The sequence below is a fragment of the Oncorhynchus gorbuscha genome, linkage group LG04 (genome assembly GCF_021184085.1).
Source record: "Oncorhynchus gorbuscha isolate QuinsamMale2020 ecotype Even-year linkage group LG04, OgorEven_v1.0, whole genome shotgun sequence".
Lineage (NCBI taxonomy): Eukaryota > Metazoa > Chordata > Actinopteri > Salmoniformes > Salmonidae > Oncorhynchus > Oncorhynchus gorbuscha.
The window spans coordinates 16,127,539-16,144,148 of NC_060176.1; the positions used below are offsets into that span (position 1 = coordinate 16,127,539).

General features: G+C 43.1%; 3 protein-coding genes across 5 annotated transcripts in view; 2 read left to right on the forward strand and 1 right to left on the reverse strand.

The window, feature by feature from the left end:
• LOC124033749 (E3 ubiquitin-protein ligase Arkadia-like) overlaps positions 1–8,262 on the forward strand; it is a 40,163-nt gene extending 31,901 nt beyond the window's left edge. Inside the window, 13 exon segments of the mRNA XM_046345969.1 lie at positions 422–616; positions 748–1,100; positions 2,427–2,676; positions 3,437–3,586; positions 3,589–3,606; positions 3,609–3,795; positions 3,947–4,072; positions 4,266–4,383; positions 4,848–4,928; positions 5,126–5,221; positions 5,654–5,746; positions 6,246–6,349; positions 6,743–8,262. Coding sequence (XP_046201925.1) covers positions 422–616; positions 748–1,100; positions 2,427–2,676; positions 3,437–3,586; positions 3,589–3,606; positions 3,609–3,795; positions 3,947–4,072; positions 4,266–4,383; positions 4,848–4,928; positions 5,126–5,221; positions 5,654–5,746; positions 6,246–6,349; positions 6,743–6,863 — 1,892 coding nt within the window. The 3' untranslated portion in view covers positions 6,864–8,262.
• Positions 8,263–10,603: 2,341 nt separating this feature from the next.
• Positions 10,604–14,608, forward strand: LOC124033750 (G2/mitotic-specific cyclin-B2-like). Of its 2 annotated transcripts, none has more exons than XM_046345971.1 (8): positions 10,604–10,770; positions 11,135–11,251; positions 11,353–11,607; positions 13,187–13,345; positions 13,423–13,659; positions 13,822–13,962; positions 14,096–14,206; positions 14,329–14,608. In XM_046345971.1, the coding sequence occupies exons 1-8, from the start codon at positions 10,744–10,746 to the stop codon at positions 14,443–14,445; spliced, it is 1,164 nt and encodes a 387-aa protein (XP_046201927.1). In that variant the 5' UTR covers positions 10,604–10,743; the 3' UTR covers positions 14,446–14,608. The 2 variants fall into 2 exon arrangements, with proteins under 2 accessions (XP_046201927.1, XP_046201926.1); XM_046345970.1 differs by having other exon boundaries at positions 10,609–10,770; positions 11,350–11,607.
• A 359-nt stretch (positions 14,609–14,967) lies between these two features.
• The window catches only part of LOC124033748 (unconventional myosin-Ie-like), a 65,516-nt gene continuing 63,873 nt past the window's right edge, over positions 14,968–16,610 (reverse strand). For both annotated transcript variants that reach the window (XM_046345968.1, XM_046345967.1), the window contains one exon: positions 14,968–16,497. In XM_046345968.1, coding sequence (XP_046201924.1) covers positions 16,421–16,497 — 77 coding nt within the window. In that variant the 3' untranslated portion in view covers positions 14,968–16,420. The remainder of the gene's footprint in view (positions 16,498–16,610) is intronic.

A 16,610-nucleotide genomic window follows, 5' to 3' on the forward strand; every position in this document is an offset into this window, starting at 1 on the left:
AAGTAGATGTGGACAGTTATTCTAACTTCTTTAAAGTGCACATCAGAATTTGGTAAGAAGGACGGCACATCATTGCTTCCTTGACTTGCGTGTTCTGTTAGTGATTTCTGTCATTCTGAGCACTGTGGGTGGACGCTCTAATAGGTTACGCACCCAATGCATATGGGTCCAGTAAATTTCTCACATGTCCGGTAAATTAAAATGCTGCCGGTCAAATGTCCTGCGCCACATTTTCCTAATGGAAACCCTGCCACGCACACACACACACACACACACACACACACACACACACACACACACACACACACACACACACACACACACACACACACACACACACACACACACAGAGATGGATGTGTGCTACGTAATGAATTCCCACCTATTAAATCTGTTTACCTGTCTCTTTTCCCTATCTCAGATCTCTCTGTTGTGCCATCCACCTCTGACAGCATTCACCCTCAGACTGTCAGCTCCTCCTCTTCATCCTCCTCTCATCATACCTCTACCTCAGAGCCCCACGATGCCCTAGGCCCCTCCACCAGTTGCCCTGGTCAAGGCCCAGCCCCAGACAGCACGCTGGCACAGGGGCCAAGGGGTACCGCAGGCACGGAGGGTAAGACAGACCATACACTCTCCAGAAAGCCATGATGTCAACCTTGTGTGCCTTTATAAGTTTAGTAATCTTCCCTGTGGGTCATCTATGAATAATGATTTAAGCTTAAAGGTGTTTTCCATCTCTATCAGATGAGAGCAGAAGAGGATCGTCCGGCGTGGCAGGAGAGAGTGGGGGCACGGCCATGCCCAGGTTACCCTCCTGCTGCCCGCAGCACTCCCCCTGCGGAGGGCCCTCCCCTGGTCACATGACCCTGGGCCATTCCAGCTGCCTGCAGGCCCAGCCGCCCCAGCAGCCGGGCTCCCAGCAGCACAGCCACGCCCACCACTTCCACCACCACCATCACCATGTGCCTCAGCACCCACCTCCACCCACTCTGCCCTTTCCTGAGCCCAGCTGCCCCCTAGAGAGGCCGACTGCCCTGCCTGCACCATGCAGAGGGGGAGGGGTCAGCAGCAGCAGCTCCACCCAATACCACGACCAGGTAGGCCTGAGCATCAACACCCTGTTGTTTTTTACGTTGTAGCATTGGAGGTTTGGCTGTTACTTCTGCTTCCTTTTTTTGATTTCCCCAACTTTAATATATCGACCAGAGAATTTATGCATTTCTTATAGCAGTAACATTTTATAAATATATTCCAAATTAAAATTAGATTTTTTTTTAAAGTCATGAAAGTATTTGATCATATTTTCTTTCTTGCCCAAAATCTATAAAAGTAGGCTAAATGAATAGAATCTGAGGAGATAGAAGGCTGCCCTTTCCTCCCACAATAGCTGGAGATAAATTCAGAATAATTTATAGTTTTAGTAAACCATGCAAGCCATGTTCTCCCTGGCAGATGTCACCATCGCATTCAAATGTATCTTTGACTACGTCTTTGTGTGTCTAAACAAACGGCTCCATCAATATCTGCCAATGAATCAGATTCAAGATGATTAAAAAGGATTAAAGAAGGAAAAAACAGAATAGGAACTGAAACAGACAAATAACTGGTATCTTAACAAAAACATTGCAAAGGATCTAGCTGGCAGCCTCCCTTGAAGCCAGATTCACCGCTGAATAATTAAAATTCTGCTAATTGTTAGGAGCTGCTGGATTGTATTATTTACCATCAAAGTGGAGCAGTGTGTGGTTAAAGTGTAATGAGTTGGGTTGGGGTTGAGAGGGCTGTGTCTGCAGGTCAGGTTAGGGGCTCCCTCCATAGACCTGCGTCTCTCTGTCTTGATACTCTCTGATTCCTACAAAATTCATGCAGGGCTGGGGCAAGTATTCAAAACTGGGCCGTCAGGTCTCTTCCATGAAAAGGAGGAAGGAGGAAGTAGTTTCATGGGTAAGGCAAAATACTGTGCCCTTTGATGGGTTTGGCCTACATGTAGGTACCACCCTCAGCTACAGCTCAGAGAAAGGAGACATACTGCCTGCGTAAGGTGAATAAGTCATGTTTTATGCATCCGTCTAAATATGATTATTTGAATAATTCAACGAGGGAGGGCTGCTACTATGATTTGAAACTCCATCACTTAGATTGCATTTTCTCAGCCAGTTTACTGCAGTCTAAACTGTGAAGCCCATTGTCTTGTACTTGTATCTTGTGCTTTGTGCTGGCTGGACCATGAAGCCCTGTGGTTTTAGTTTAGTGTTTTACTGGTTAGTTATATATTCTGTCATTACAGAGATCAGAGTCAGACAGTAGCACCATAACATCAAAGTCTGGTTCTACTCCATACCTCCCCTCCCTGTATCTCTCACCCCTATTATTTCCTTTTCATTTCCCTCTCCAACCCTCCTGTCTCTGTCTCTCCCAAGCAGACTCTGCCGGTGGACCTGAGCAACAGTGGCTTGCGGAGCAGCGGCTCCGGTAGTTTCCATGGCACCTCAGCCTTTGACCCGTGCTGTCCAGGCTCCGCGTCTCGGCCCGCTGCCTACAACTCCCAGAATGCAGCGGGGCCAGGGCCCAGCCAGCCCAGCGCAGTGGTGGACTCCTTCAGCTCAGCCATGGTGGCCCAGCCTCAGCCACAGCCACAGCTATCCACCTGCAGGCACTTCATGCACCCCTCCTGTGAGTAGAGCTACATCTGTACCAAAAGGGAGATGGCCTTTTATTTTGGTGGGTGAAGTTATTTTTGGGTTAGATTTGTGTGGTTTCTATTGTTTTAAGTGTTGATTTGATAGGAAAATTAAATGCTGCAGTAGTAACTATAGTGTGTTATTCCCATGCAGAACCTGCATACTACTGTACTAAAGATGTGAGCCTTTAGGATATATACAGTAACTATTACCACCAGACCTTGAAAGATTATGCCGACAACAGCACTCTTGAAACCCAGTGCTAATAGTAATTAAGAGAAACACCTGATGTTTAATGTGCTAAGTGCTACGGGTGTGCTACCAAACAGGCCCTGTTAATTGCTGATTCTCCTCAGAATAGCTCTGTTTGGAATGAGGAGTGTGGCGGTGCTCCCTGGTGGGGCCATATTTAGAGGGATAATTGGAACTGTTGGCGCACCTGTCTAGTGCCTACACTCAGTCACGTCAGACAGTCATTCCTGCTCCGGCCCCCTTCTCTCTGCAGTAGGGAGCCAGACAGACAGACAGACAGAGAGAGAGAGGCTGGGTCTGTCCGGGGTTTCAGGTGGGAGACCTGCTCAGCACAGGGAGCAGCCAGCCAGGCAGCATGTTTCAGTGAGGAGAGTCATAACTGATGATGATGATGATGATCAGGTGTCATCATTAGGACGGGGACTTAAAGGCGATCTGGTAAGGTGTTACTAACTACTTATCAACTTTCTCCCACCATTCTCTGTCTCTCTGACACCCAGACGCCCCCCTGGCACGCTCCCTGCACCACCAGCCCTCGAACACCTGCCCCCATTCCCATGGTAACCCTCCTCCCCCTCCTCAGCCCACTCCACAGGGTGACTACGTCATCCCCCACCCCGTCCATCCCTTCCACACGCCCCTGCCTTCCCACCCCCTGGCCACGCCGTGCCCCCGCCCCCCCTGCCCCTCTGCCTGCCCACCACCTCACAGGCTCCAGTGCCCCCCAACACCTGCCCGCGGAGCACCAGGCCCTGCAGCACCACATGCCCGCACTGGGGACCTCTGTGCAGAGGCTGCACCAGCACGAGATGCTGCAGAGGATGGAGGTCCAGAGACGCAGGATGATGCAACACCCCACGTGAGTGTAGCCTCTGGTCCCTGTCCAACCTGTCCAATGGAAGCAACACAACTGCAAGCACAGACAGTAGCATCCAATTGTCTGATTACAGGGACAATATTATGGTATTTTCCCTCTTGTGTTTCTGATAAACCTCTCTTTCTGTCTCCAGACGAGCACATGAGCGCCCCCCTCCACACCCCCACAGAATGCACCCCAACTACGGCCATGGCCACCACATCCACGTGCCCCAGACCATGTCGTCCCACCCACGCCAACCTGAGCAGAGGACTGCGTGGTCAGTACCATTTAGAGAAGTTGAGGGCCAATGCCTTGCGTGTAGGGCCAAGAGTTTTATTTTTACCGACGTATATGTGGCCTCCTGTGCACTACGGATGTAGTCAGTCACTCATCTTCACTGTTGAAATGGCACCTGTGACGTCAATGTCTGAGTTGATGATGACTGTTGTTGGTCTGGTTCTCTTCTGTAGGGAGCTGGGTATCGAGGCTGGAGTGACTGTGGCGCCATATCCTTCAGGACACCTGCACCCTCACCTGCCCCACTACCACCCTCCCCCAAGACTGCACCACTTCCCCATCCCCTTCATGGTGAGTGCACGACTGGCACCCTCACTCTAAGCACACGTGCCTACGTTAGAATACATGAGATGTATGGCTTAGATGAATGATGCTAGCCCTCTATTTATAACATCTGTTATTTCAAGGATGGTTTGTTGGGCCACATGAATAATGCATTGGCAATTATGGCATTTCTCGTGCATATTCAACATAACCAGTTGCCTGAAATCAACGGATGCCCCTTTGAAAAGATGTTGAAAGTTAATGCACAATGTCCGAAAATATGAAATTGTGAGACTTCTGCGGTTATCAAAAATGCAGTTTTTGGCAATGCAAGCTTGAATTTATACCCATGTCGAGCCGTGTCAGCCGACTTAATTGATAATGCTATATCGCTATATGTGCTTCATGAACTGTAGCCCACAGAAACAAATGACTGTACTCCACTGAAGTGAACATATTTCCATGGAATTGTTTTGCCTCCTTCCTCACAGCACACTGGCATGTCTGAAGTAACCTACCCGCACATTCGCTACATCTCATCCAGAATGACTGGATTTGGACGAACTTATGAGGTGACACTTGATTAGTAAAGAGCTAGTAACTAGTGCCTGGAGTTTTTCCTGCTCAGGTCAGGTGGTGAGGAAACACTCCTGGTCCTGGTAATTAGTTATGAAGGAGCTGAGGGCGTGTTATGGCTGTGGATAATGAGCTGTGTGGAACTGAGTTGGCACAGTCTCATGTTGGCTTGTTTTCCTGCCCTTTTCCTCAGGATCTGCTGCATTTAGAGGAGAGATTGGGGACTGTGAACCGAGGGGCCTCTCAGGGAACCATAGAGAGGTGCACTTACCCACACAAGTACAAAAAGGTGAGAGCACTCCTATGAAAGTGTGTGTGTGTGTGTGTGTGTGTGTGTGTGTGTGTGTGTGTGTGTGTGTGTGTGTGTGTGTGTGTGTGTGTGTGTGTGTGTGTGTGTGTGTGTGTGTGTGTGTGTGTGTGTGTGTGTGTGTGTGTGTGTGTGTGTGTTTCAGAACAGATCCTATGTAATGTAGTTTGCTGTGATGTATTTTGTGCATGTCTGCACAATATTTTATTCTGGGACAGAGGGCACACTCGGTGGTTATTTTGTGCTCCTTTCAAAATATGAATGTATTGCTATCGTTAAGTCAGATGCTGTAGAAACTAGAAGGTGTCCCTTTCAGCCAATGTTTCAGCCTTAGAAAACATTGCAGGGAAAGATTCCATCTAGTTTTCCAAATGTATTTAAATAAGTAACCTAATAACCTGCTGCCCAATACAGAAGGTGTTGGAGACTGAGCGAGACATTGACGAACAGTTAACCCCTGAAGCATGGGCAACTATTGGGAAAAATATGCACGCAACCTCAGACTCGGTGAGAGAAAAAATGAACAAATTCAATTTGGAAACATGTCTCTGCTCATTTATAGTTGTTAATGGTAGTAGTGTTGGGGCCAAGGGGATTCGGCAGTAGAAATATTTTAGAGATTTTTGGGAATATTTATTTAAATATATTTAAAAAAATCCATATTATCTTGATCATAGGGATGACATGTTTTGTAGCCAGGACAAAATGACCATTCTCTCTGTCCTCATAGGGATATGTGTTCACCCTCATAATGCCTGTACTGTATACAGTAAGCCCTCTATCAGTCATAAAGGATAGTTTATTCGCAAGTTGGGTCTGTACCTGTAATGTTTACAGCCTGTGAACCCTAAATACATTTATGGTGTTTGACGGTAACCCTCATAGAATGGTCTCATCCTTCCCTGTTTAATACGTCTTTAGAATGTGAATAAGAGTGGTCTTTGTTTGAACTTTGTTTTTGGTGTTGTGTATCTATAATGGTGTTTTCCAATGTTTCCATTAACAGAGAAAGCTGCATGGTAAGCAAGAAGAAGATGAGGGGGCGGACGAAGACACAGAGGAGAAATGCACCATCTGTCTGTCAATACTGGAGGAAGGGGAGGACGTCAGGTACAGTTATACTGTGTGTGTTTTAATGCAGGGCTGTTTTTGTGTGAGAACGAACACTCCTTTCCCACATTTCTCTTCATTTGCCGTGGAGATTTTCTCAACACCCAAATATAGTAATCAGCAGAAAAGCCAATCCTTTGAGTGTCTGAAAATGACTGGTCTCAGAGGACATTTCTGGAGCTCAACATATGTGCTCATGTGATCAAGTGAGTTTCTGCCCTCTGTTGGTGTAATGTAAGAACTGTAATGTGTGAATGTTAAGTTTCTATTTTTCAACAAACCAAATTAAACTAATTGTGTTCATTGTCATTTAATTCCTTATTCATTCCATTGTCATTTCATTCATTATGAAGATGAAATTCAAAGTCTAACAATATATTCTCTCTTCCACAGACGCCTACCTTGTATGCATCTCTTCCATCAACTGTGTGTGGACCAATGGCTCCTCACCAATAAGAAGTGCCCCATCTGCAGAGTGGACATCGAGGCGCAGTTGTCTGCCGTTGAGAGTTGATGCTGTTTTTCTAACTCTTTGTTGGAATTTTCTTTTATTGTTGTTTATTGTTTGAATTTTTCTTCAGTACTGCAGTCAACCAAAGAGGGCATGAATTACCTGCGCAGATCCACTATGAGAAAATAAAAACATCAGGCTAAAGAAGTGTTGAGCCTAGAGTGCCAGCTATCTATCACACAGTACAATACTGCTCCAATTGACATCTCCATTAAGGATTTAAAATGTTATTGTATTTATAAAGCTTTTATGTAGCTTTTGATTGTTTCCTCGTGTCATTTTTTTTTTGCATGGCTCCTCGCAATGCATTTCTTTGCACATATATTGTGGGCTTCTCATGGCCTAACAACTTGCAGGTGAGGATAGCTGCTCTAGTAAAGAAGCATTTCTATATACCTAATGCCTTGCTTTACTGGAGTAGAATGTCAACCTCCATTTAAAAACATTGCAGGACTCATTTTACCAATCATTGTATTGATTAGTTTATGTTTAGACAATGTGGTTTGCTAGTGGAAGACGTTTCTAAGAAGGTAAATCAAGACATTCCTTAATTAGGAAAATATCATGTTAAACTGATCAGCTGCTGTATTTGTGTTCACCCAGTATTTCTAGAGTGGGAATAAACTCAAACTTCACCTCATCTCCCAGAAAATGCACATGCGTGTCTTACACCTCCCCTGCACCACCTTGATTTGACTAAACACCATTCACACGTCATCTAATGTATTTTAGAGAAAAAGAAAATGAATGTCATATCTGTTCTTGACTGTTCTTTTTCAATGGAATGATTGTTGAGGTCTGATGAGGATACAGACTGTGTTCTGTTTGGATTTCTCCCTCAGACAGGCCCCAGATGGAAAACGGGGTTCTATAAGGGGATCTCAGGCCCACAGATGCAACCAGTTTCACATGAGCCTGCAACCTGGGGATATCTGTTGTTTGGAACTGGGAATGGCATTGGTTTATCCTTGCTTTTTGTTTATCCCCGTTTCTTTTTTCAGAGGGAAATACACAGCGCTCAGCTCAGAATAATAAATAAGTAGCTGATTATTCTTACAATCCAGATCATTGTTCTTACCCACACTCCCTCTCTCTCTCTGTAGCTGTGCAGCAGCAATCTCTCTTTGCTGCCATTGAAAAGATAACACTAATATTATTCTCGACTTGCTAACTTGCATATACTTGCACAAGAGAGAACAGACAGGAGTGTTGTAAAGAGAGTGCGCTGAGGCCATGTATTTCCACTCTGAGTTTTGGAGAAAAAAATAATAATTTTGAATGGAGTGTTGGAATGCAGTACTTATGGCAGGTATCCATGCATTCATAGACTTAATGGCACCAGGATGATATTCCATGGGATTTATATTAGTTTTAAAATAATATTAATAAAGTTAGAACTCTTTCCTGTGTCTGTTTATTTGTGTCTTACCATTCACCTATGCATGTTGGTCCATATTTCACAACTGCACGTTGAGGGATCTACTATCAACAAAAAATATTGGTAAATGTTGGTATTCACACCCCTTGACTTTTTCCAAATGTTGTGTTCCAGCTTGAATTTAAATTGGATTACATTTGGATGTTTTGTCAGTGGCCTATACTCAATGCCCCATAATGTTAATAAAGTGGAATTCATTTTTTTTACTCATTAAAAATGAAAAGCTGAAATGTTATGAGTCAATAAGTATTCAACCTTCTTGTTATGACAAGCCTCAAGTTCAGGAGTGAAAATGAGCTTAAGTCACAAGTTGCATGGACGTGTGCAATAATAGGGTTTAATGTGATTTTTGAATGACTACCTCATCTCTGTACCCCACACATACAATTATCTGTAAGGTCCCTCATTTAAGCAGTGAATTTCAAACACAAATTCAAACCACAAAAAGCAGGGAGGTTTTCCAATGCCTCGCTAAGAAGGGCTCCTATTGGTAGATTTAAAAAATAAGAAAGAGCAGACATTGAATATCCCATTGAGCATGGGGAAGATATTAATTCCACTTTGGGTGGTGTATCAATACACCTAGTCACTACAGAGATACAGGCGTCCTACCTAACTTAGTTCCAGGAGAGTAAGGAAACCGCTCATGGATTTCACCATGAGACCTATGGTGACTAAAAAAGTTACAGGGTTTAATGGCTGTGATAGGAGAAAACTGAGGATGGATCAAGAATGTAGTTACTCCACAATACTAACCTAATTGACAGAGTGAAAAGGATGACTGTACAGAATAAAAAAGATTCCAATACAACACATTACTGAGTACCACTCCACATTTTCAAGCATAGTGGTGGCTGAGTTATGTTATGGGTATGCTTGTAATCGTTAAGGAATGGGGAGTTTTTCAGGATAAAAAAGAATTGGAATGAAGCTAAGCACGGGCAATATCCTACAGGAAAGCCTCGTTCAGTCTGCTTTCCACCAGACACTGGGAGATTAATTCACCTTTCAGCAGGACTATAACCTTAAACACAGTTGCTTACAAAGAAGACGGTACATGTTCTTGATTGGCCAAGTCACAGATTTGACTTAATTCTGCTTGAATATCTATGACAAGATTTGAAAATGGTTTTCTATCATTGATCAACAACCAATTTGATAAAGCTTGAAGAATTTATTTTAAAAATATGGGCAAATATTGTATAATCCAGTTGTGCAAAGCTCTTAGAGACTTACCTAGAATTACTCCGTAATTGCTGCCTTAAAGGCTGCCAAAGGTGATTGTAACATGTATTGACAGGGTGTGAATACTAATGTAAATTAGATGTTTATGTATTTAATTGACAAAAAACGAGCAGAAAATATATAAAAACATGTTTTCTCTAGATGATAGGGTGAGAAAAAAATTATCTATTTAATCCATTTGGAATTCAGGCTGTAACACAACAAAATGTGGAGTAAGTCAAGGGGTATGAATGCTTTTTGAAGGCACTGTAGATGTGATATAGCAGTACTAAAAATGCCTATTCAGCTCCTGCGTATAAACTGTTTATTATCTGTAGTCCTTATGGCGAATCATCAAGTAAAGATTAACTGATGTATCCATCCATGTAACCAATAAGCCTGCAGCAAGTATAAATAAAAACCTATTTTATGCATTCTATGTAGATTTTATGAATATTCCCCTTACTTATTACTACTCATCAATCAGTGAAGACCAAGTGTAGTGTTTAGCCAAGAGTAGCCAATATTAGCATTTTGGTCAATTCATAAAATATATGTTATTTTGGCCAAGTGGATATATCAGCAATATATAAATGTATGAAGATTTTACACTATTGTGGAGAGATGTACTGCTTGGATTCTTTACCAATGATAGAAATGTTTAAACAATTTTATGTAATTCATTTAATTATTATTCTGGCCAAATTTCATATTCACAAATATTAATTTACAAACAAAACACCACATTTTCTTACCTTACAAAAATTAATTGTACTATATTTTAAGACAATTAAATACTCTACTAACAAAAAAGCTGTTAGAATTATAAGTGTATGTATGTCCCTTAAGGTCCTTGTGTAATGTGATATTGTACCCCCTAGCCCAATTGTCCTTTGTATCTTATTTATGTATACTTGTATTCCCCCATGTACTTTTTGTATTGATTTGTTGTTGAAAAAAGAAAAGAAATTTGATCTGTTCTGATTGTGTGACGTCATTCGTGATTTCTCTTTGGCAACCAATGAAAGAGGTGCATTCTATGAAGCGGTATCCAATTAGAATCAACAGAGCGGTATTTGAATGACTGTGGAATTGTTCGTTGAGACGTGTTTACTTGGGCCTTGTGTCTGTGGAGATAGCGAGCAAATAACAGAACTAAAAGCGGAGTTTTGCTTATTATAGCTGGCTATCTAACTGCCTTGTTTTTAACAAAGCGTAAAGATGTCGTCATTGGAAGTTCGTGCTGCGGTGAGTTTTTACAATATGGACAAGCTAATGTGTTTTTGTGTACATGTTACTCACAGCTAACGTTACTTGCGCTTGTTAAAGTAATACGGCTTCGTAGTTGTCTGCTTTCAGCTTGCTCTTTTTAGTTTATCTGGCCAATTTGTTATCTAGTAATTAAGCAACTAAAATGCCAAAATTGAGTTATTTAACCTGCCTGAACATCTAGCTAGGTAAGTTACCTAGTGTAATGTGGCATGGTTAAATTGAACATTTTTGTCAAATGACGACCTTAGTCGTCGGCAGTTTCTTTGTTAGCTAGCAAGGGATGCATAACTTGTATTAGTTATATTTTGTGTTCACGTGGTTGGTTTGACATCTTAAACAGTTACGGAACGCAGACAACCCAGTACTAATGGGAAAAGCAAACGTAGCTGGAGCAAGAAGGGCTGTGCTTGGAGAGCTGTCCAACTTTCCCAATGCCAGCAAAGCGGTGCCGTCCAAGGTATGTTGTCATACACGGCATTATTTGGTCCATTGTCTGATTTCACTTGCTTACTCGCCCAGATCGTCCTCAAATATGCTTCTCTAAACTCTCTACAGAAGACTGTTGCTGCTGCAAAGGCTTCAACCAAACAATCTATGAACCAAAAAGACCAGCCAGCAGCTGTTCGGACTAAACGTTCCCCAGTTCCTCAGCCTGAAGAGTCTGCTAACGTGTCCATGAAAGAAGAGGAATTGTGTCAGGCGTTCTCAGTAGCTCTACTTGCTGTAGAAGACATTGATGAAGGGGATTCAGACATGCCACAACTGTGCTCTGAATATATAAAGGATATCTATGGATATTTGCAGCGCCTTGAGGTAAATTGTGCTTTCTCTCTAGGATAACATTTACATTTACATTTAAGTCATTTAGCAGACGCTCTTATCCAGAGCGACTTACAAATTGGTGCATTCACCTTATGACATCCAGTGGAACAACCACTTTACAATGGTGCATCTAAATATTTTAAGGGGGGGGGGGGGTGAGAAGGATTACTTTATCCTATCCTAGGTATTCCTTAAAGAGGTGGGGTTTCAGGTGTCTCCGGAAGGTGGTGATTGACTCCGCTGTCCTGGCGTCGTGAGGGAGTTTGTTCCACCATTGGGGAGCCAGAGCAGCGAACAGTTTTGACTGAGCTGAGCGGGAACTGTACTTCCTCAGTGGTAGGGAGGCGAGCAGGCCAGAGGTGGATGAACGCAGTGCCCTTATTTGGGTGTAGGGCCTGATCAGAGCCTGGAGGTACTGAGGTGCCGTTCCCCTCACAGCTCCGTAGGCAAGCACCATGGTCTTGTAGCAGATGCGAGCTTCAACTGGAAGCCAGTGGAGAGAGCGGAGGAGCGGGGTGACGTGAGAGAACTTGGGAAGGTTGAACACCAGACGGGCTGCGGCGTTCTGGATGAGTTGTAGGGGTTTAATGGCACAGGCAGGGAGCCCAGCCAACAGCGAGTTGCAGTAATCCAGACGGGAGATGACAAGTGCCTGGATTAGGACCTGCGCCGCTTCCTGTGTGAGGCAGGGTCGTACTCTGCGGATGTTGTAGAGCATGAACCTACAGGAACGGGCCACCGCCTTGATGTTAGTTGAGAACGACAGTTTGTTGTCCAGGATCACGCCAAGGTTCTTAGCGCTCTGGGAGGAGGACACAATGGAGTTGTCAACCATGATGGTGAGATCATGGAACGGGCAGTCCTTCCCCGGGAGGAAGAGCAGCTCCGTCTTGCCGAAGTTCAGCTTGAGGTGGTGATCCGTCATCCACACTGATATGTCTGCCAGACATGCAGAGATGCGATTCGCCACCTGGTCATCAGAAGGGGGAAAGGAGAAGATTAATTGTGTGTCGTCTGCATAGCAATGATAGGAGAGACCATGTGAGGTTATGACAGAGCCAAGTGACTTGGTGTATAGCGAGAATAGGAGAGGGCCTAGAACAGAGCCCTGGGGGACACCAGTGGTGAGAGCGCGTGGTGAGGAGACAGATTCTCGCCACGCCACCTGGTAGGAGCGACCTGTCAGGTAGGACGCAATCCAAGCGTGGGCCGCGCCGGAGATGCCCAACTCGGAGAGGGTGGAGAGGAGGATCTGATGGTTCACAGTATCGAAGGCAGCCGATAGGTCTAGAAGGATGAGAGCAGAGGAGAGAGAGTTAACTTTAGCGGTGCGGAGCGCCTCCGTGATACAGAGAAGAGCAGTCTCAGTTGAATGACTAGTCTTGAAACCTGACTGATTTGGATCAAGAAGGTCATTCTGAGAGAGATAGCGGGAGAGCTGACCAAGGACGGCACGTTCAAGAGTTTTGGAGAGAAAAGAAAGAAGTAACATGAAGTAAAAGAAATAACATGGTGCTGACTCGTTAAATGTTTTGTACTGGTTTATCTTGAGGTCTTCCTTTCTCAACAGACCCAGCAGTCTGTCCGGCCCAAGTACATGGATGGCTATGAGATCAATGGACGAATGCGTGCTCTCCTGATTGACTGGCTGATTCAGGTGCATTCCAGGTTCCAGCTACTGCAGGAGACTCTGTATTTGACTGTGGCCATCCTGGATCGCTTTCTTCAGGTAAGCCTTGTTTAAAAAAAAAAATACATTAAAAAATGTGTATATTCTTTACTTTTTCTAACCCCTCTCTTATCAAGGTGCAAACTATCGGCCGCAAGAAGCTCCAGCTGGTTGGCGTGACTGCCATGTTGTTGGCATCCAAGTATGAAGAGATGTATTCCCCGGAGATTGGTGATTTCGTTTACATCACAGACAATGCATTCACCAAGGCCCATATTCGTGAGATGGAACAGATGATTCTGCAGAGTCTGAACTTTGAGCTTGGACGGCCTCTACCCCTACACTTCCTCAGGAGAGCCTCCAAGGCTGGCAATGTAGGTTGTTCAATGACATGCATGTTTGCATAGTTTTTTTCTTTACTGGTGTAGTTATTAAAATTACCTATTGAGGTCGAAAAGCAATCAACAACTGATGCGTTACCAGAAGGTTACAGTATTACTTGCATGCAATGGCTTAACCAGTGGTTGCCTTTTCAGGCTGATGTTGAGAAGCACACACTAGCCAAATACCTCATGGAACTGACCCTCCTTGACTATGACATGGTGCACTACCATCCTTCTGAGATTGCTGCTGCAGCCTTGTGCCTCTCCCAGCTGCTGCTTGATGAGCTCAACTGGGTAAGCTGCAGTCTCCTGGAAATTATTTGGATGTTTATGGGATGTGTCCACTGAAATTATCATAGATTACATTCAAACAGATTTGGTGCTAGCAACGGGTATGGTTAATTTACTATTGGTTATGCTTTTTTAGACTCTAACGCAGGAGCATTACTCTACCTATAATGAGAACCACCTCAAGCCAATCATGCAGCACATTGCCAAAAATGTTGTCTCTGTCACTGAAGGGCGAACAAAGCTTCAGGTAAGTTGTCTGATAGCTTGACTTTGCTCTAGTGGTTTTAATCTTACACCATTGGATTTGGGTAATATTATACATGCCAGATCTTGGAAAGAACCTGAACCATTGACTAACTTGTGTTCCAGGCTGTCAAGAACAAGTACGCAAGCAGCAGGCTAATGAGGATCAGCCTCATCCCTCAGCTGAAGTCTGCTGTTGTAAATGACATGGCTGCTGCTCTGCTCCCAGAACATAAACCCTGATGTGTGATTAGACTGATTCTTAATCTGCTGCACTTTATTTTTTAACTTGTTTTTTTTGTCTTTAAGTATCTATCGTGAGATGGCCTTTTTAGACTGCTGCTTTTAAGTACATGTAAATATTTAAATTTGTACAAATAAACGTTTTGAACCATCTTAAACATCACCTGTAGTCAAAGTACTAACTTTAAATGTGAACAGGAGTATAATGCATTTTATAAACAACAAATAGTTGTGCTACAGTAACATTATGGGCCAGCCATTTCATTAAGACATGTAATTTTACCTTGAAATTAAGTACAGTATAATGGTCAAGTTTATTGGCATGTACTGCGTGTTGACTTTTCTGTAGGGTTTTACAGCCCTGTGTTCCTGAACAAATGGCATGTAGTCTCGCCAATGCTTATTGACCAACTGGTTAAGTTGGCAAAGCTACAAACACCTAGGCCCAAGCTATGGTTAATTAGTAAGGAAAGTAGTATTTCCTGTCCAGCTAGGGCAGGATGGGAAAGAGGCCGGGTTGAGTGTTTATGCAAAAATCACTAACGTCTTTAATTACATGAAATGCAGAGTAACTACATTAGTACATGCTTTAATTTGCCATAATGCACAAATGTATTTTCCACCATACAGGACCACAATTACCTATGCCTGTAAAAAAGATTCCAATGTTTTAGGGCTCTATTCAATCCATAGTGCTGCAGCTCTTAGACAACATTCATGGTAAACGCTTCATGACGGCTCAATTGGAAATTAATACAGCTCTTCCACGCTACTTCGGTGATATGGCTTGAATCCAGCCCTTAATGAGTGATTTCATAAATGGAGAATGCAAAGCTGTGGAAAACATGATCAATGGAATTCATCTTTTACTTTCACCTGAAAGGACAAACTCCATATAGTCTGACCCATACTGTGCACTAAAATCTACATAAAAAGCACAATTTTAACAGTGGACTTATTCCTAAATGTGAAAATGTACATACAGTATACCTAAAATTTTATAACAGGCATTTTAGATCCATGTGAAAATATTCTCCAGTAACTGGGCCCATCTCTAGTTTGGCAACCTTTAAAAATCTCCAATTATTAGCTGTGGCAGGAGTGACCAGTCTGTCCAAGTTAATACCTGTAGCTAATGATAAAGTGCTTATAAACCAGACAATACACTAAGTACAGTGTGGCCCAAGAGTTCTAGGGATATCACTTGCATTTTGGAAATAAGAGCAGGGGATTCCTGAAGGTGTACCTATTGAAAGTTACACTGTATTTCCTTTTCCCACAAGTGATTGCATCTGTTTAGCTGACCATTAACAATTGGCATTTTTTTTGAGCACTTGGTTATCAAACCCATTTGATTTTTATGGTGAAATGCATTGCCGAAGTTTATAAAATCACAGTGCAATGAACTATTAATGTCCATTTGATGTAAATGTCTTGTCAACATATTTTGTTTATAGCCAATACATCTAAATTCAGCTTAGCAGCACAAATCCCCTTTAAACAATTATCTGAAACAGACAGTGGCTTCTTGGAAACAACCCATAATTCATGTTAAAACCCTTTCATTTCCAAAATGAGAAATATGAAAAATGTAGTTACAACCTGGTTCCACATATCACGCATATAATTTATATGCATCCAAAATATCACCTTATAACCATAGCGAAGTGAAAAAGGGAGGGAGAATGTAGAAAGCTATATAAATACAATAAATATTTGTTCAGTGCTCACAGGGATTGTGTAGCTATTTGCCCTCCGATCCTCAAAAAAATAGAACTTCATTGCAAGCATGACACTCGTCTGTCCAGAATAACAGGAAGTTACATCCAGAAGAAGGCTACAATGCAGGAGTGGTGAAAAAAATGTCAGTTTCTTCTCTCATAAAATCTCTGTTTTGTAGCTCTATCTTCTCCAGTCAGTAGAGCTGTGTACTTCTCTTCTGGTGATTGACAGTCAGCTGTTATTCATGCAGCTCCTAGATCTTGCTGACGTAGTTGTTGGGGAACAGGCCTTGCTTTGCCCGTAGCCTCCCCGTCCACCAGCCAGAAGCATCTGATCAAGAAGAAAGACTTAGCTTACAATGGGACCAAAGTGTTACATTTTTAAGTGTGAAAGAGTTAAAATGCAAATGTTTTATGCAACCCGCACCAACCAAAATCCAATCA